At 41.4% G+C, this 21,429-nt stretch overlaps 1 protein-coding gene across 1 annotated transcript in view; it reads right to left on the minus strand.

Annotated features, from left to right (window-relative positions):
* mmp11a (matrix metallopeptidase 11a) overlaps positions 1–21,429 on the minus strand; it is a 45,727-nt gene that overhangs the window by 13,168 nt on the left and 11,130 nt on the right. The window contains exon 2 of the mRNA XM_038306523.1: positions 6,526–6,752. Within this exon, the coding sequence (XP_038162451.1) occupies positions 6,526–6,752 (227 nt within the window). The remainder of the gene's footprint in view (positions 1–6,525; positions 6,753–21,429) is intronic.

Genomic DNA, 21,429 nt, shown 5'->3' on the forward strand with positions numbered 1-21,429 from the left:
CAGAAGGTGGCGGTACTGCGACCAAAGCCAACCACCAGTAGTAAACAAGAAGAAGAAGAAGAAGCGAAGCAGCGTAGCCTGGTGTAGCAGAAAAAAATCTGTTGTTGTAGAGAATTGTGTGGGTATGGCGAGTGGGAAAGAACAGGAGTTGGAAGACGCGCCAGCAGCACTTTATAGGTCTGCTGTATGGGACCACTTTGCATTTAGAGTGACCTACGATGACGGCGGAAAGAAAGTTGTGGATAAAAGTGCAACAGTGTGCAAGCATTGTGCAACACGTGTTGTTTATGCTAACAGCAACACGACCAACATGTCAGCTTAGAGATTTTACTAACAATCAACATATACTGAACCGAATGGAAAACCGTGACCACGAAACCGTGAACCGAATCGAACCGTGGATTTTGTGAACCGTTCCACCCCTAATACACACACACATCAATTTCAAACAGATGGTATCAGTATGGTATCGGTATCGGCCAATACTGCAATAAGATGATTGATTGATTGATTGACTTTATTGATCTCACAGCGGAGAAAACAACTCCTCACATCAGCCCAAATAGTCAAAGGAGAATGTACCAGAGGAAGAAAAAGGTGCATGGGATCCATAAGATATACAATGAGATAAGGGAGACACAATGCCAAGAAACAAAGCCTTAAAGAGTAAGCTTCTGCTAACTGCCGATCATTCAAGTTTTCCCAGAAGTGGACGTCTCAGTATGTGAAACGCCTGGAAACAGCTAAACATCCAAGTGCTCCATCCCTCATTTCAGAAAAATGTTAAAATGAATGTCATGACAGACAGAAAAATGTTAAGCAATATCAGCTTTGGAACAACTGAAGAGGAGTCGCTCTTCCGGAGAGAAAATATGGCTCAGGGTTAGCAATGCGGCGCCTGAATGAACCACAAGGCTGTGGTCCAATTAAACAGATCCACAATAGCGGATGCTTTTGACTGTAATTCACATCAACATGAACACCACAGCCTGTCAGCACAAACACAGACCGTTAAACATGGGGGTGGACAGTTGATGATACGAGTTTGTATTGCAGCAGAAGAGTTTAGGCACTTGGCAGACATTTACTTATCTATTTTAACATAAATTCCTCTGAAGTCAAATATCAAGACATCTGAAGCTTAACAGGACAATGATTTCAAACACAGCAGCACATCTTCAGGAACAATGACTGGAAAATAAAACCAAACATGTCGTTCCAAAACATCAACATAACCAAAATAATATACTGTGGTGGCGCCTTAATAATCTGAGCAGAAACAGATGTCAACATTTATCAAACAAATGAAGCATCACTGAGGAGAAGGCTGCCCCAGCCACCATGTGAAGGAAACTAATTTCAGCCGCTTGTATTTGCGATCTTATCCTTTCGGTCATTACCCAGATCTCATGACCATAGGTGACGGTGGGAATGTAGATCGATCTGTATATTGAGAGCTTTGTACCCAGACACGGTTCCTTCTTTAATTCAATTCAATTTCAATTCAGTTTATTTATATAGCGCCAAATTCACAACACATGTCATCTCAAGGCACTTTACAGTTCAACCAGATCATACAGTCAAATTGATACAAAGTTTTCTATCTAAGGAAAACCAGTTGATTGCATCGACTCAAATACAATCCCTCACACTAAGCATGCTTGTAGCGACAGTGGAGAGGAAAAACTCCCTTTTAACAGGAAGAAACCTCCAGCAGAACCAGGCTCAGTGTGAGCGGCCATCTGCCGAGGCCGACTGGGGTTCAAGGAGACAGAAGCAGAGATACAAAAAGCAGCTGTAAAAGGCGGCCCCGTCCAGGAAACACACAGCCAGGCAGACAAGCTCCAAGGCAGCTCCCATGCCAGAGGACGAAGAGAGCACATCCATCCAGTCACGGTCAGAGAAACAGGACCACACTGGAAAACAGGCCGATCTCCAACATCTATAAACAAGGGTGTTGATGGAAGCAGCACAGCTGATGTTTCTTTCCAGGATGACGTCACAGCCAAACAGGAACAGACGACTAACAGACGACTAACTATAGAGATAGCTCAGGATAACCTGAGCCACTCTAACTATAAGCGTTATCAAAAAGGAAAGTTTTAAGTCTAGCCTTAAAAGTAGACAGGGTGTCTGCCTCACGGACTAAAACTGGTAGTTGGTTCCACAGGAGAGGAGCCTGATAACTAAAAGACCTGCCTCCCATTCTACTTTTAGAAATTCTAGGAACCACTAGTAAACCTGCAGATTGAGAGTGAAGTGCTCTGTTAGGAACATAAGGAACAATCAGATCTCTGATATAAGATGGAGCTTGGCCATTTAAGGCTTTATATGTGAGAAGGAGGATTTTAAATTCTATTCTTGATTTAACAGGAAGCCAATGAAGAGAAGCCAGGATAGGCGAGATATGATCTCTCTTTTTAATTTTCATTAGAACTCTGGCTGCAGCATTTTGGATCAGCTGAAGGCTTTTAACTACAGTTTGTGGACTTCCTGATAGTAAAGAATTACAATAGTCCAGCCTTGAAGTAACAAATGCATGGACTAGTTTCTCAGCATCACCCCTGGACAGGAGATTTCTAATTTTTGCAATGTTCCTCAGATGAAAGAAGGAAATTCTAGAAACCTCTTTGATATGGGATTTAAATGACAGGTCCTGATCAAAAATAGCACCAAGATTTTTTACTTTATTATCTGAAATCAGTTTAATCCCATCCAAATGAAGTGACTGGCTAATCAGTTTCTTTTTCAGAGACTCTGGTCCAAAGACTATAACTTCTGTTTTATCTGCATACAGAAGCAGAAAGTTAAGAGTCATCAAGGTTTTTATGTCTTCAAGACATGCCTGTAATCTATGTAATGGGTTAGCTTCATCTGGATTTATAGCCAGATATAGCTGGGTATCATCAGCATAACAGTGGAAATTAATCCCATGCTGTCTAATAACTCTACCAATTGGGAGCATGTATAAAGTAAAGAGAATTGGTCCTAGCACTGATCCCTGTGGTACTCCACAGGTAACCTTTGAGCGTGTTGAAGATCTATCATTAACATGAACAAACTGAATTCGATCAGATAGATAAGATTTAAACCAGTCTAGTGCTGTTCCTTGAATTCCAACAAAATATTCAAGTCTTTCTAAAAGAAAATTATGGTCAACTGTATCAAATGCAGCACTAAGATCCAACAGGACGAGCACAGATACAAGTCCATTATCTGAGGCCATGAGAATATCATTAGTGACTTTCACCAGAGCTGTTTCAGTGCTATGATGGGCTCTAAAGCCAGACTGAAACTCTTCAAAAAGTTCATTATGGTGTAAGTGATCGCAAACTTGTTTGGCAACTACTTTCTCAAGAATTTTGGATAAGAAAGGAAGATTGGATATAGGTCTATAATTAACCAAGTCATCTGGGTCAAGAGACGGTTTCTTAAGCAGAGGTTTAATTACAGCAACCTTAAAAGCTTTAGGTACATATCCCTGTAACAGAGATAGATTAATCACATCTAAAATGGAGGAGGAGATCAAAGGGAATACCTCCTTAAATAACCTGGCTGGAACTGGATCTAACATACAAGTTGAAGGCTTAGATGAAGACAATAATTTAGCTAATTCAGAAAGTTCAACTGGATCAAAGCAGTCTAAACCCGGTTCAGATTCTGTGACTACCTCAGGTACAATCGCGGATAGAGGAGTGCTTATGATTTTATTTTTAATAAGATCAATCTTATTTATAAAGAATCCCATAAAATCATTGCTGCTAAGAACAGGTGGAATGGACGGTTCAACAGAGCTATGGCTCTGGGTGAGTTTGGCAACTGTATTAAAAAGAAATCTAGGATTATTCTTATTCTCCTCTATTAATGAGGAGAACTATGCTGCTCTTGCTTTACAAAGGGTCCTCTTATACAGCATTAAACCATTTTTCCAGACTAGGAAGGATTCCCGCAGGCCTGTGGAGCGATATTTTCTCTCCAGTTTCCTAACATTTTGCTTCAAAGTACGCAGCTCTGCATTAAACCAAGGAGCAAGCTTTCTATTTTTAACGGTTTTCATTTTCAAAGGAGCTGCGTTGTCTAAGGCAATACGCAGAGAACTAGCAACCCCATCAACAAAATCATCAACCTGTGAAGGGAAATAAGCTATGCTTTTGCACTCTGCAGCACTGCTCAGCGACACAGAGGAGAGAGAAAGTGAAGCAGATTCTTTAAAATTTATAACTGCACTATCTGATAAAGATCTACTAAAATTGAACCTTCTTTTGGGGGAGGAGAACTCTGTTAAAGTAATCCTGAAGGTTATTAGAAAGTGGTCAGAGAGGACAGGGTTGTGAGGAAATACTGTTGTTTCTTCACATTCTATGCCGTATGTCAGCACAAGATCCAAAGTATGAAGATGAGAATGTGTGGGACTATTCACATTTTGAACAAAGCCAATAGTGTCTAAGATAGCATTAAAGGCTGCTCTTAAGCTATCGCCTTCAATGTCAGCATGGATGTTAAAATCTCCCACTATGATGACCCTGTCAGTATTTAATACCAAATCAGAAAGGAACTCTGAAAACTCATCTAAAAATTCAGAGTAAGGACCTGGTGGACGATACAAAGTTACAAAAAGAAGAGGTTTTCTTGCCTTGAAATTTGGATCAGGGAAATTAAGGGTTAAATGTTCAAAAGAGTTGTAGGTATTAACTGTTTTGGGAGTAATCAGTAAGTCAGACTGGAAGATTGTTGCTACTCCTCCTCCTTGCCCAGAACTTCTGGGTATGTGAAAATTTAAATAGCTTTAAGGAGTTGCCTCATTTATGCTCACATAATCCTCTTGCTGCAGCCAGGTTTCTGTAAGGCAAAACAAGTCAATGTGATTATCACAAATCAAGTCATTAACTAGTAGACTTTTAGGGGAAAGCGATCTTATGTTAAACAGACCGCATTTAATTGTTTTAACTTTTTCCCCAATTGGAGTTATTTTGATTTTAATTAGATTATCATGATTTACTCCTTTGGGAATCTTTGCTAATTTATTAGATTTTGGTCGTGGACAAGACACTGTCTGGATGGAGTAAAGAGTGGGTAACAGTAGAGAAGCTGCAGAGAAGTGTGTTAAACTACAACTCTGCTTCCTGGTCTGCACCCTGGGTGGTCAGGGTTTTGGAGGACTAATAAATGTGGCCAGATTCCTAGAAAGAAGAGCTGCCCCATCCAAAGTGGGATGGATGCCGTCTCTCCGAAACAGACCAGGCTTTCCCCAAAAGGATTGCCAATTATTAATGTAGCCCACGTTGTTTTCAGGACACCACCTAGACAACCAGCGGTTGAATGACGACATGCGGCTAAACATGTCATCACTGGTCAGATCAGGGAGGGGACCAGAGAAAATTACGGAGTCCTACATTTTTTTGGCAAACTTACACACCGAAGCAACACTAATTTTAGTGACCTCCGATTGGCGTAACCGGGTGTCATTACCACCAGCGTGAATAACAATCTTACTGTATTTAACCTTATCCTTAGCCAGTAGTTTCAGGTAGGATTTGATGTCGCCCGTTCTGGCCCCCGGCAAACATTTGACTATGGTCCCTGGTGTCTCTAATGCCACGTTTCTGACTATGGAGCTGCCAATCACCAGAGTGGGCTTCTCAGTGGGTGTGTCACTGAGTGGGGAAAACCGGTTAGAAACGTGAACGGGTTGGTGGTGACCAGTGGGCAGAGATCCACGACTACGCTTTCTGCGTACAGTTACCCAATCGCCTGGCTGCTCAGGCACTTTTGGAGGACAGCTACGTGGGGGGCCTACTTTAACTCCTGGATGTTCAACAGCCTGAAGCCTGGATTCTAACTCTGACACCCTCGCCTTCAAAGCTACAAAAATACTGCACTTATTACACATCCCATTATCACTAAAGGAGGCAGAGGAATAACTGAACATCTGACACAGAGAGCAGGAGAGAGGAGAGGAAGAAGGAAGAGTTGGAAAAGAGTCAAGGGAGGGAGAGAGAGAAGCCATAGCAATGCTAAGCTAGCGCTAGCCTAGGCTAGCTACTCCTTGCTATCAGAAATAAAACCGTGTGAAACTGACAAGCGCTCAGTAGAAAAGTACAGCAGAAGGTGCTATGTTTTAAAGTAGTCAGTTAGAGTTACTTAGATACAGAGATATCACAGAGAAAATAACTTAACTTCAGATGGAGTTCCTCTGGACAGCTGCAACAGCTGCCAGCTTTACCACGACAGTCCTATACAGCGACCGCATCACTGCAGACGCCGCACCGATCCGTCTGCCAATCTCACACTCCATCCGTCCCTAACTCATGAACAAGACCCCGAGATACTTGAACTACCGTTAGCTTAAAGTGGTTCATAATTTGCGCTAAATTACCCTTAAATATTCAAAGTATGCTGCTTTTAATGACAATTTAGATAAACACTGTAAATTTAACAAGCTAAAGTAGTGAATTTTGCCAAACTTAATCTCCCCTGTAAGAAACTGAATACACTGAGTCATCTTTAATAAAAATGTAAACATACTTGTAGGTAAGGTCCTTCTTATCAAAACGGCCTCCATGTAGCACGAAGCGTCTCTGGCGATGTCGCCCTCGGTACTGTACATCCTTCTGGCTGGGGAAGTCCGGTACGCCACAGCGAGGACGGTTCCAAGTATTCGAAGCATTAGTTGATGAAATCGCCTCCTTTACCAAGTCCTGGGGGTGAGGAGCCTTTCCTCTCTTCTTCAGGGCCGGGGACTTCTCAGAGGCCTGAAACAACAAGGAGTTCAGTTATCCTCCAACAGTGTTTAACACATGCAGCCAAATATTAGTTTTATAACTCAGATCTGTGTTTGGGTAAAAGATGACCTTTAATTGAATAAGAGTTCACTGAGTTTACTAGAGCTCGTTCTGCAGAGATCATGCATATCTGACCCACATTCAGCTTAATGACAGCTTGACCTCCTCACCAGGTCACAGATCCACGTACTTCCACCCCATCTATGGTCCCTGAGTGACCCATTATCCCTAATGCCCCCCTTCAACCCGATCCAGAGGAAATGACTCCACTCATTTCCACAGAAGCTGATTACAGAGCAGAGCCATCCCATCGCCACCTCAGTCCATACCCTCCGAGAAAAAAAAAAAAGACCTGCAGTCCGGGAGTGAACAACACTGCAGGGTGTACTCTCCCTATCAAGAAATGATATGCATTTCCCTTTCCGCTGCTGCTTCCAACAACCTGTGGGAAAAGACGGTATCATTTCATTGTGCTGAAATGAGACTAATTACCTCCATCAGTGGATCCTGCCAGTCTGATGCGAGCTGCGCTGTTACATAAGCTCTAATTCAGAGACTGCTGTTGTTTTCATGTCGTCTTATTTATGACATTCTGCAACAAGCATCACTTCAGCTCTAAGGAAATGATCCATTAAAGAAAAATACTTATCCCTTTTATACTTTTTAGATAAATGATTGGAGGATTTGACATCTTATTGGAAATGAATGTCATTTAAAAAACTAAGCTTTTTAGTTTTAACTTCTCCCTGCAATTCCTTCTAATTTCTCCACCTCTTAAGGCCAATCAGCGAACAGCTCACAGTCTATTAGATTGGTGAACCAGTGAATCCAACTAAAAAAATCCATCTTAAAATCAGAATCTAAAGAGCAATATAAAATGAACTGTTGGGAAAGGACAAAATAGAACAAAGTGAAACAGTTGAGGCCCAATCAGGAAAACAGATGCCCAGGTGAGGCAAATATGGAAACAACCAAGAAAGACCATAACAGATTAAATCAGAACACATGGAACAAGCCAACCTTTGCCCAAACAGAGAGCAGGGGAAACAAATAGAACAGAGATGACCAAGATAAGCCAACACAGAATCAAAGCTTCACCGCAGGAACCCACAGATGATGAGAGTGTCTCTTGGTGGTTCTGTAAGGTGAGATGTTATTTATGAAAGACCCACTGTGCCGGTGTTTCTTCCTCCTGACCTGTGACCTCTGTAAAACAAAATACCACTTAGAACAAAAAAAAAAGAAAGAAAAAAGTAGATATCTTCTTTCTTTCCCCTACTTTAAGAGTTGACCCATTAAATCTGTATGGACAGTATAATATTCCTCAGAGGGAAGCCAGACTCCTGTTTGTGCTGCGTTTCAACCAGCTGCTCCACAGTGTCGCTGATGTAGGTTTGAGGGAACAAAACCCAGCGGGATTCGTGGAATGTGCTCCAGATTGCAGAAACCGAGTGACTGATGGGTCTGAATCCCAGAAAAAACAACTGCACACACCTCACCCCCCTCCACTCTTCACCGGCTCCTTTGTTTCACTTTGTTTGGAGCAGATTTCAGCTGCTTATTCCACTGCACACAGCACTTATTCATGTCAGAGGGGATGTTTATGTTCACATCCATGCAGCTCAATCTAAGCGCCTTGTTGGCGCAAAATGAGATGCAGCTTCTAAACAAAAGACCTCAGAAAGGTCTCTATCCACCCGCGGAAAGCCTGCTTCTGGTTAAGCCTCTGCTTTGCTTTTGTACTGGAAGAAATGTGTAAGACCAGTGTGATATGGGCTACTATCTGCCTTCCTGGAACAGAGGCAGATAACATGTATAAAGACAAACAACTGAAGCCTTATCATGGGATAAAGCAGCTCCAAATGCCATCAATCTAAAGGTTCCAAGATAAAAAACATTGAGGTTAGATAGAAGATGTACATCCAGTAAAGGCACCGAGTTTAGCCTTAGGAGGGCACAGACGATCCAACAACGATCCAAAGGTCAGAGGTCAAGACGGTCCAGAGGACTGGTAGAAACCTTAGTGAACTAAAACATCCACATCTGTTCTTTATTTTACTTATTTCAACAGAAAATCTGCTCCCCAAATCAACAAGTGCATAAGATTTACACATCCTCCACACCAATGCATACTGCAGGTAGATGTGTGTAAACAGCACTAAAATTAAGCATCTTTTATTGGCTTTACATCATCAAAATGCAAATCTTACATCTTAAGGAAATCACAGGGCATTTGTTGAGGATAAAAAATCTAAGAGATTAGAATGGCAAGTATGTTTTTTCTGGTATCAGACTTTTTGAAACCACTGAAAGCTTGGCTTCGCTGGGTTTTAGGCTCGCCTTTTTTCCCCATCCTATGGCTTCGATGTATTGTCTGTCCGCTGGGATGGGGGATGGCTGGCATTGGATGGGGGTCTTGGACCTCATCCTGCCAGGGGAGCTGGTTGGTTGGTGTGGCTTTACGGGATACCACCACCATGCCTGGATGCATCTCAGATAGGGGTGTGGGTCTGTCTGGTTGCCTTTCCTGTGCCTGCAGTCAGGTGGGGATGCAGGATGCAGGGCTTGGAGAGGCTGTGAGTGGCTGTAGGGGGTTAGTGGTATATGGGGGGATGCCATGGAGGGGCTTTGGCCGGCTACGTCGTGGAAGGGGGGGTCCCTCCTGGGGTCGGGTCTGGGGCGATGTTTGGGGATAGGCTTGGGGTACACTGCTGTTTTCCTCTCTTAGGCACCGTCCACACGAAGCCAAACCCTGGCCTAAACGCACAAATTTTTCACCAAACCAGCCTCTCATCCATACGAAGCCTGCGTTTCGGGGTCTGTAAACGATCTTTTTTTTATTAAGCCTTCAGAGTGGGAAGATTTTGAAACGCTGTTTTCGCGTTTCCATCTTTAAGCTCTAACCGCATTTTTTTTTTACACGCATGCGTCATAGCGTCGCCTCTAAACACGCATGCGCGACACAGTATCACAACAACAATGGCGCCGTACTGTGTTGAATGGTTGCTGCTCATGCTACTCACCCTGCTGTCGGGCTTAGAACAGAATCTTCTTCTTCTGGAATATCTCCAGGAAGAACAGAGCAATATCGACGACATAGTTCATCACCTGAATTTGACTGAACCACGAAAATGGACCCGCAGGGCAACCATGTATAAATATTAGTGTGCATGCCCAACATTTCGTCGCCTATTTTTGCTTTGGCACCACAGCGCCACTTACAGGCCTGGCATACATTTTGCAGCGTTTTCATGCATTCGTGTGGACGATCACATTTATTTTACGTCTCTGTCTTTACGACAAACGTTCTCGAAAGTATTAGCGTTTCGTGTTCGTTCTGACTTCGTGTGGACGGGGCCTTAGTTTCGGAGCCTTTTCTTAAGCCGCCTGCCCCATTGACACTAGGGTGTCTGGTGATTTCCTAGGTGGAAAGGCCCCTAGACCCAGGAGGATAGTGTAGGAAAACGTTTTTGTCTCCGTTGACTGCGTCTCTGTGGACACTATATGTATACATTCTATATTATGGGTGGATTGTGCGAATGGGACGATTAGTGTGAATTTGTCTTTCTCTACTAGTCAGGTTGAGTGTTTGCCCCATTCCAACCTACTGGAACATTGTAGTTCCAAAGTACGAGCAGATGCCGTTCTCCCCCTTCTTATGCTCCGTGCCAGTCATAGGTGCCTGTGTCTGCTGCCGCGGTGATGGTTCTCTAGTTGTAGGGTTTGGTACTTCGGTGAGCACTGTCTCATTCCTAATGGCTGCCCTGCCGGGCCTGTGCCTCCTGGTCCTGGGTCCTTGGACCCCTAGGCTCTCATCTGGGTACACCTCGGATGTGACCAGCTGCCGGTGGATCCCATGGGCTTGCTGCTGCTGACCCTTGGGACCGCGGCACTATGAGGGTCGAGCCCCTCAGGGAATAGACCCCTTTGGGGTTTGGCCCCTCAGGGGTCAGCTCCAGGGGCTCTCGTCTGCCCTTCTCTGGAGTGTGCGACCATCCCATCTCGTCTGCCCTCCTTGTGTCCCTGTCATGTGGGGTGTCTCTTGATGTCTGGGGCTCGCATCCCCTCTCTGTCTGTCAGGGGCCCTGAAGGGCGAGTCTGGGGTCGCCCACACCTGCTATTTATCATATTTTCCTTCTGAAGAAGCTAGTTAAATCCTTTAAACCCGAGCATGCTAATATATACATACCACAGGAGTTTGGTCTAGGTGTTCACGGATACACACTAATACTAAGCTGCAGCTACAGAGATATACCACCCTGAATAATATTATGTACTCGCCATAGGTTTTGCCTTCAACATGCATGGTTATCTTAGGGACACCCGCTGCTCTTGAAGCTTTTTTTTGTTTACTTTGTTTGTCTGTTTTCTCCTTTTTGCTGGTGTTATGTTCTCTGTTTTTATATCCCCTCCTCTCATACAGGTATGGAAGCAGGCTTCTAGGAGTTGCTGTGTCACTTCTGTCTATTTTTGCTCTTCTGTTTTATTTTCTCACATTTTAGGTGCTATTTGCTGTCTCGATCTCTTTCTCTCTCCCCTTAGTTATTATCCCCCGTTTCTTTCTCACCTCCCTTTCTGTCTCCATGTCTGTTGTATACAACATTACTCCCTAAATCATTTTCAATTAAGTTTCATATACAAGTACCAAGGATCTCATGGCAATGCCCATAAAGATCTTTTATGAAAGCAAATCTGTTTGGCTATCATCTAAAACATCTCAAACAGAAGACAAAACAGTACACACACAAAAAAGAAACCCCTACTTTTAACACCAAACAACTCCCCTTTTCCTAAAGAAATGCACTTAATCACATTCACAGGGTTGGAGCTTGAGGAGAGCTGGATCATATGGGATCTGCACCACCTCTCTAGGTGGCCTAAAGACCTTTATTCTCACTGATGCCCTCAGCCTTTCAACTCAGCTCACAGGCTTTCTGTAGGATTTCTGGGGACTGATGGAAGTTTGATAGTGTTGATCTGGCCATATGCTATGAATCATCAGCCTGCTTAAAGATCCTTTGATGACCAATTTTCAGGATCTTTGGCTCTTTCACCTTAGGTGTCAGTTGCTCTGAGGTGCTTTTCATATCACCAAAGCTCAATCTTAGTCTCATTTGACTAAACTGGATGGTTCCAGTTAAGGTCTCAGTAGATGTAAGCCAACTTCACATTTTGATATTTGTGATGGTACAACATTAATTTACCTTTCCTTCTAAACAAGGAGTTGTTAAGGTGACTTGGCAGATGCCAATGTTTGCTACACTTCTCTACCTGCCTTATTCCTCCTCCTCCTTCTCCTCCTCTTTCTATGTAGTGCCAATATAAACCTGGGTTCTCATCCAGTTTTTATGGTCTCACTTTCACCTGTTTGTTATTAATGCTCTGACAGTTTAGGGAAGTATGTGTCTTATTACAGCTGTTTCCTGATAAAATTCCAGAACTGCTTCAGAGGAGGTGTGTATTTGCTTAAAAAATAACACAGGTGTACCCCAAGGCTCAGTTCTTGGTTCATTTCTTTTTAGGCTCTAAACAAATTATCAGCCATATTCATGCCATGGGGCAGGATTCCAGAAGTATGCTGATGATGACACAGTAATATACAGTATGTAGCTGGTACTGCAGTTGCAACTGTAACAATGCAACTGTCACTGTTTTTGGAGTCTATGGCAATAGTAATGGTTTAAATCCAATGAATATTGGATTTAAATGGCTTCCAGATGTCATGCCTCATGCAGGACTTTAAACTAAAATGTAACCATTAGGTCAAGATTGAGAGCAGAAATTTGAAAATAAATTTGGCTTTCAGACGAATTAGAGACAGTTTAAGGTAAGATAACATAGACTCCATTGATCTCATAGAGGAGAAATTCACTTGTCCCATCAGCTCAATAGTCAAAAGAAGTTGCCAAAAGGAGCAAAAGGTTGATATAAACATATATACATATTTAACAGGGTTATTGCACGGGGCATTATTTTAATATTTAATGTTTCATGCTGAAAAAACTCTTATGTGCTAAAGGATTTTGTGTGTCAACTTGTGAAACAAACACATTAAAAAAAATACTTTTTCAACCATAAATATTCTATTGCTTTCATTATAAAACCTAAAGAGCTACCCTGACCTCTAACATAAGGCCTGTTAGGTAAAACAATAAGTCAAGTCAGATTTCATAAACATTTTAAGCTTTATACCAACAAAATAACAGTGGAAGTGGTTTAAGTGTTTGTAATGTCCGGGTTTGAATCTGGGTTATCCCAGGAATTGCATCCGGCCCTATAAACTTTGCCAAGTCTTTGACCAAGTTATAATGATTTGCTGTGGCGACTGCTGAATATTGGAGCAGCAGAAAGGACACAAAAAAACAGCCCGTCACCTGAACTATTAGTCAATTATACCGATAATACCACTTGATAAACTGAATGAGGGATTATAATGAAACAAGTAGCATCAACACAAACACCTACTCCATCACCTCACAAACTCGCCATGAAACAAGGATAACAAAAACACCTAGACTAGACAAAACCCACAAAATTGTTCCAAGCCTTTCATAACTGTATTTTAACAGGGCATTTTTTCTAAAAAATACTATATTTCTAGAATAAAATGAACAAACCCTAAAATGCACAGTCTTTGTTTCCCTTCTTAGTCACTAAGTGGGCTCTTCTAGAACCTGGGGAAAGGCCTCATTTCCCTGGGGAATCCTGTAGCCTGAACACACTACAGAGGGTGAGACAAAGGTAAGTCTTCAGCACCTTGAATAACAAAATACACTTTAATTCAATAACCTTTTTCAACAAATATCAATGACAAGTTAAATCCTTACACGTTATCCGCTTAATTGTTGCTTTATTCATATAAGAGAGCTTCATTAAGAGCAAAAATAAAATACTTCAATCTATTTCCCAACTTGTGGTTATTTCATTTAATATATTTTAAATAAATAATTTTTTTGAATCTGTCTCTATGTAACTTGATGATCTTTATCACACTAAAAATCCCGCACAGCATTCTACCTGCTGCCTGCTTTGCTCAAAAGCTTTCAAAGGTCTCTGTTTAGGACCGACGCTTGAACTTGGGGTCATCAGGTCACAAACCATCCTTCATCCTAAACGCACCAAATGTGCAAATGTGTTCCAGCCCGACCCCGTCTGATCCCAATAACCGCACCGGGGTGGGCGCAGTGTTGGCTTTCAAGCTCATAAAACTCTGGCTAATTCTAACAGTTGGGTGTGCTGTGTGCATGTGTGTGCGTCATTTCAAAGGCAGACGTGGAAAAAAACGAGGCTTAGTAGCTGAACCCCACCAGCTGGGTGTCAAATGGATTGTTTGACTCGTCTGACCCCCAAACAAAAGATTTATGACAGTCATTCCCAACAGGTCCAACATCAACGTTCAAGGTTAAAGCCACAGACAAGTGGCAATAGTTTGGCAATATTTCAGTTATAGCAAGTCAGACAGAAACCAAGCCACAGTAATTTTTAGAATTTGCTGGGAACCATTAAAAACAAAGTCTGGTAACACAACCAACTTGTTTTATCATCTAATCCACTCAAACCTGCAGGCAGGGGCGGATTAACCATTAGGCAATAATAGGCAGTTGCTTGGGGCCCCAAGTTCCTGTGGGCCCCATAAAACTCTGTTTACATGTATAGTTAATACAGCTATTCCTTATTTGTGCACATAATTATGTTTTTGGTAAAAATCCTCTCGCTAAAATGCCTTCAGAATGTGTCTCATTGTATTCATTACATGGACAGAAAATGGAACCTGAAAAGTGAATGTTATATATAAGTTATATCAGCTCTGCTGCTGCCATCAACACCCTTGTTTATAGATGTTGGAGATTGGCCTGCTTTTCCAGTGCAGTCCTGTTTCTCTGACTGTGACTGCCTGGATGTGCTCTCTTCATCCTCTGACATGGGATTTGGCTCGGAGCTGGTCTGCCTGGCTGTGTGTTTTACAGCTGCCTTTTGTATCTCTGCTTCTGTCTCCTTGAACCCCAGTCGGCCTCAGCAGATGTCCGCTCACACTGAGCCTGGTTCTGCTGGAGGTTCCTTCCTGTTAAAAGGGAGTTTTTCCTCTCCACTGTCGCTACAAGTCACAACCCAACTCAATATGCTGGTGAAGGTTCTCAGTCATCCAGATCATAGTCATCCCGAAAAAAAACAACAACAAAAAACAATCCACCGGACTTTGTTATCGAGTTTGAAGACGTTTCGTTTCCACTCCAGGAAGCATTGTCCATTCAAAATGTCAGAAAGCAGCATATCATCCCCACTTCTGCAGAAATCCAAGAATAGATGAGAAACAAAGTCATTCTATTTTTAAGGTCATGGAATCTAAATAACTGCAGTTAGAACCATTATTTACAAATCTTTCCAGGACAGCACATCACTCTAACAGCACTCATATGACTCATATAACAGAATCCAGAACAACATCCAAAGCCCTGCAGGCCTCACTTGTCTCGGTTAAGGTCAGGGGTCACAATAACATGAAGAGACTGGGGGGGTTATAGGAGCACTAAAATCACTGCTGATGTAAAGAAACAACTAGCCCCCTCTCGTATTTTCTAAAAACATCTTAGTGGTCCTGATTTCATCTAAAAAAATAAAAAAATCTCTCTGTGGAACGATGACATAAACATTGTTGGTCGTGGGATGGCCCGGCACTGCTTTGCTGTCCCGAACTTGGATAAATTAAGGCAGCTAAAAGAAAAATCTACTTTGGTCTGTCTGGTTGGACAACATTATTTTCAGCTGTTTCAGTTCAGCATGTTTCACCATGAGAGGACTGGGAGCAAAGAAAAAAAGCAGTATATCAATAAGATACAGTGCTTTGACAGATGAATGGTTGGTTGGATGGATTTATTTTCTACAAAGGGCTTTTAAATGGCTTTTGATGGTATTTAAAATAAATCTTAAACAAATATTGAAAAACAAACTCCAGGTTTCCAGAGGAAATCTGTCCATCTCTGTCCACTTCAGTAGTCAGTGGGTCATTTACTTTACAAATTAATGCAAACATCAAAGTTGAAGGAATTTGTATTTCCTAATTTGTTTTTTTTTTTTTTGTTGTTGTAATTATTGTGCTTCTGGTTTAAGGATAAAGCCAACATGAAAAAGATGACACAACGTTTTTAGACCTTCCTCACACAGACAATAACAGTCCTGTGGAAAAAAAAACACTATTAAGAACACAGACACACTCTCCTCATATAATTACTCATCACTTTCTGCTGAGTAGGCAAAACATCCATCCTGTGATGGAGGTGATGAGCTGGGCAGGGGTGGGGTGCTATTACAAGTATGAACACATCAGGTTTCTGGTAACAGTGATGACAAGATCTGCACTGCGCTTTAGAGGATCTGACAGTGGTATTCAGATTGCAAATAAAAACATGCCCCTGCATGGTGGGATGCATCTTAGAGTGTCTTCAGTCAACACTGAACCCAATGATGCCCATAACCCCGCCCCCCACAGATCTCCACAAAGCTCACAGATAACTTAAATCTCTTTACGTGCCAATTTCCTCAAACCAATTTTGTGAGCAAGAGAGCACACCAGATAATCCAGTGATCAAACAATAATAGCCAGATAATAGCCAAAAGTTGCTTTTAAAGTTTAAATCTTCTGGCAAAGATAAAGTATAGAAGATCCTGTAATTTATGGAAGTAAAGCAGAATAAAATCCAGCAAGATCAGTAATATGTCAATTAATTATATGCCACATTCCCATGTAAATATCTGTCTTTGGAGGATGTGTTTCTAAGCACCCCTAGTTCTCTCATTTTTATTCCAAATACAATTTATAATTTGAACCACAGGGCTATTTTTATCTCTATGGTTCAGTATTTTCTCAAGTAGCAACTTTAACTGCAATACTTTCCTGTCTTAAAAGGCAGAACTCTTCTAGTCTAAAAAAAACTAATTTGTTGAAATGGGGGGGCCTATTGTTTGAACCCCTTAGGGGCTTAGGGACAAAAATGTCTTTTTTTGCGCTTTATGAAACAAAGTACCCTATATTTTGTGGATGTACAGCTACATTTCTCATGTAAGTTTGCGTAGTTTTAACACAAACATTTATTTTTCATATTGCACCAAGACAGTTAATGAGCAACCTGTACTTGTGTGCTTGTTTGTTCTGTCTAAAATGTTTATTTTGGAATAAAGAGGTTAATATAAAAAAATATTTTTTGTCCGATTCATTGATTAATCGAAAAAATAATCGGCCGATTCATCGATTTTTAAAATAATCGTTAGTTGCAGCCCTAAAAACAACTCTGTCCTTTGAGATTCCTCATGTACGAAATGGGGAGAGAAATACATGTTTGAAAGGCTCTCTGACAGGCATATCAGATTATAGAGCAGGGGTCGGCAACCCGTGGCTCCTGAGCCGCATGCGGCTCTTTAGCGCCCCCCCTTGTGGCTCCCTGGAGCTTTTTCAAAAATTTAAGACAATAATTTTTTTGTTTTGTTTATTTTAACATGCAGCAGGTCAAACAAACATGCATTATGATTTCCAATGCTGTAAACATTTGTATAAAAAATAAATTGCAAACATTTCCTTCAATGAAAATTTGCGTCTTAGCCACAGAGATCAGTGGTCATAGCCTGCAACGCATGTTTCAGCGCAGCGCGGAGCCAGGCAAACAAGGCGGTAGGTGTGTCTGGAACCATTGATCCCAAAAGGGAAAAAAACGAAGATAGCTATTGAGAACAGAGGATTCAAAGAAGAATGGACTGAATCATTTGCTTTCATTATCAATGCGGAAGGATTGCCTGCATTTTTGATTTGTAGTGAGAGGTTGTCAAAAAATAAGAATTTTCTTCCATTTCTTTCACCCAAAACCCCAAAATAAAAATTATACCAAGGAACGGTGGTTCAAGAAAATTAGAAGCATGATGCATCATCATGACGATTATTTTGCACACCCCTAGTCTGTAACATAATGAAGGCTAAAGGCTGTCTGGATTCAGCATCGCAGTATGGCGTTCCTTTCCTACCCTTGATGGTGTTATTTTTGTTATTTCTAAACAAACTTCTTAAAAGTGAAGGAAAAGGAGTTGTGTCTGATTTGCTGTATTCAGATGAAGCCTATGTTCTCTGTTGGTTCCTCACCTTTCTGTCTTCGCCAACACTGCTTAGCACAGTGAAAGTCTTTTTGTTTCCTAGCTCTAAGTGTCTTTACCAAATGCAGTGAAGTTAGTTTTAGTTTTCTTTTAAATCCTCCAGTTTCATCACTGTCTGCATGCTGGTCCAAATCACAAAACTTAACAGGCTTTATGTTTTTTTATAAATCAATTAACCCCTCCAACTCTAACCTTTGTTCAATATGATTTATTGCTATCTTTAAATAAATGTTATTTTTTCATGTTTTTAACCCCTAACCCCTAGCTTCCTATGTCTTATCCTGTCTCCCTGTCTCCATGAGCAATAATATCTGTGGTTTCTACAAGGCAGTCAAAATTGCCTGTATTTCAAAGTGCAATTTGAGATACAGGTTAAGCAAGATTAATGGGCTCATAGGTCAGCGACCTTTGGTTTCTCAGAGGTTGGGCTGGATTTATTGCTCTTACAAGTCTAAATACAGTTAAAGGATCAATACATTTCAGTAGAAAAAAAAATAATTTAAAGATCCAAAGAAACACATCGATATTTGTAGTTATGCAGCTCATTTAGGTAAAAAATCAAGTTCACTCAACATGTGTTTTGGATATTTTTATATAAAATTTTTGACTGCAGCACATGTAGGGAGGAAATGTTGAAGGAAATTAGAGGCACCACAAAGGAAATTAAAAAAGACAAAATATTTCACTTAGTGACGAGATCGCTTACATCACCTGAGGCCCTGTTTCTGCTTGTTGATGAAAGTTGGAAAAAACAAAAAGACAAGAGGAGCTGCAAGCCATTTTAATTACCGTAATATCTAACCGCCTCTGTCTCCTAATGGACAAGCTGGAGCTGTCAGGAGTGGAACAGCAGAAGTCCAACTGGATTCTGGACTACCTTACTGTCCGTCCACAGTATGTGAGGGCAAAGGGCTGTGTCTCAGATAGGTGGGTCCCACAGGGAACACCGTTCCTCCTCACCCTCTACACTGCAGACTTCTCCATGAACTCTCCATGCTGACGCCTCCAGAAGTTCTCTGATGACTCTGCCATAGTTGGCCTCATCACAGGTGGGGACAGCTCAGAGTACAGACAGTGAACCCAGGACTTCGTGGTCTGATGTAAGCAGAGGAACCACCTGACTAATGCATGGAAAACGAAGGAACTGTGGTGGGCTTTCGCAGAAGCAAATCCACCCCACTGACACCGTTGAACATCCAGGGCATGGACATTGAGATACTGGACTCTTTTAAGTACCTAGGTGATCACCTGAACAACAAACTGGGCTGGACTCACAACAATGAGGCTCTGTATAATAAAGGTCAGAGCAGACTCCTTCTGCTGTGGAGACTGAGGTCTTTTGGAGTGCAGGGCCGCTCCTAAAGAGGCATCAGCCATCTTCTATGGAGCTGTCTATTGTAGCAGTGGTTTATCTGTAGCTGAGAGAAAGCGGCTGGATAAGCTTATTAAGGAAGGCCAGCTCTGTGATTGGATGCCTCCTCGACTCAGTGCAGGAGGTGGGAAACAAAAGGATCCTGAGTAAATGAACATCTCTGTTGGATAATGTCTCCCACCGCATAGATGAATCTGTTGCAGAACTGGAGAGCTCCTTCAGTGACAGACTGCTGCACCCTAAATGCACCAGGGGAAAAAAAGGTCAAAGTTCAGGAAGGACAGCAGTTATTTTGAATCGCACGAAACTCGTGCAAAGCCAGCTATAAAAAGGCACGAGTGTCTTTAAGCATAACATTTAGCAAAATCAAAATTTTCATTAAAAAAAACATAAATGCACATTAATATTAACAAGCATGTTCTTGCACTTCAAAACTTTGCTTCAGTGCCTTCATAAAATATTTCTATTTTCACCATGGCTAACATGGAACCACACTGTAGCTTATTGGAGTCATGATTGCGATGTGGAAGAAAATTCATATATAGTTTTCTATTTTTCAGTTTAAAATCTGAAAAGTGACATTGTATTCAATGCTTTTACCATTTTACTCCTTAATAAAATCCTGTCCATCAACTACCTTTTAAGATCCGCTTAATAGTAAATGGAGTCCACTCCTGTATAATTTAATCTCAGTAAACCTGCAGCTTTTTTGTTTCTAATCAGTAACTATTATTGAACTAACAGCATCATGAAGGCCAAGGAACCCAGCAGATACTGTAGGACAGTGTGGAAGGTGTAAAGTTTAAAGTAGGGTTGATTTAAAAAAACAATATCGCAAGGTTTGAAGATAGGGCTTTGGTTAATCCACAATCTGAACATGGAGATGGACCAACTGCAGACCTACCAAGGCATGGATGCCCACTTAAATGGAAAGGCTGAATAAGGATAGCAACAGTCAGAAAAGCAGCCGAGGGGAATGGTAATTGGAGGAGCTGCAGAAACCCAAGGCTCAGGTAAAAGAATCTGCTGAAAAGAAAACTTTTAGGTTTGCAGAAGACTGGCTAAATGAAAGCTATTAGAACTCCTGCAACAAGTTACAAACTAGAAACATGCTATAAAAACATGTAGCCAAACCTGCAGTGAAGAGAGGCAGGTTACACTCAAATGCAACCCTTTTGAATGTTTTTAATGTTACAAAATGTAGATAAAAGGGGATGGGTTAAATGCAAAGAGTTCATTTCGTTGCTCTGTATTTGTGATAGCGTTAAGGAAATAAAAGCTGGGACAAAAAATGAAAAACTCAAGGGGGGAGAATAGTTTAACAAGCATTGCATTGCTGCCAAAGACAACAGGCAACATTGATCCTCACAATCATTTTCAAACGGCGGGTAATGAATCAAAGCATATGATGTGACAGAGCCCTTTGTTATGACACCGCAGATCATCAAAGGAAAAAGCACAAAACTACATCAGCACAGAGGCTGATGTAATAGCATTATCATTAAGGTATGGTGGCCTATGGATGCACACACTGTGTGAATAAATTTTTTCATAGTGAATTCCTGCAAACGAGACTAACATAGCAACACAAAAGCACGTGCAAAGAAAAAATAACATAAAGGAAAAAAAGGTGCACTCACAGTGGAACGCCCTGCAAACACAAAACCCTGCAAGTATATGAATGGGTGACATCCCATTGATGTTTTTGCCACAGATCCGGTCCATAGACATTATTCGTAGTAATGTTTATTGTCTGGTCCTATACAAATTGGTGATTCCCTCCTCCTAGTGGTCTGGAGAAACTCCAGCGAAAGAATGCAACTTTTCTTAACTTGCAGTTGTTTTTCCTGACATATTTTTTTCCTTTCCATGTGTTGCTTATTTTTTGTGTTTGCTAGTCTTGAAATTAATTTATATAAACAGTTTTTGATTACTTATCAGTAAGATCTTCTTACAACACAAACAGTTATCCACTTAGTCTAAATTAATTTTGAAAGATCCAATCCGTTACAAGGACCTTCCCAAGTGAAATGTGCAGCAGAGGGAACCTAAACATGTCCAGTCAAAGATCAGCTTTTATCTCCAGATTCCTGTACTTCCTATTCACTAGAAAATTAATCTATGATGCATTAAGGTAAG

Source organism: Cyprinodon tularosa, unplaced genomic scaffold (genome assembly GCF_016077235.1).
Source record: "Cyprinodon tularosa strain WSP-4 unplaced genomic scaffold, ASM1607723v1 ctg583, whole genome shotgun sequence".
Classification (NCBI taxonomy): Eukaryota; Metazoa; Chordata; class Actinopteri; order Cyprinodontiformes; family Cyprinodontidae; genus Cyprinodon; species Cyprinodon tularosa.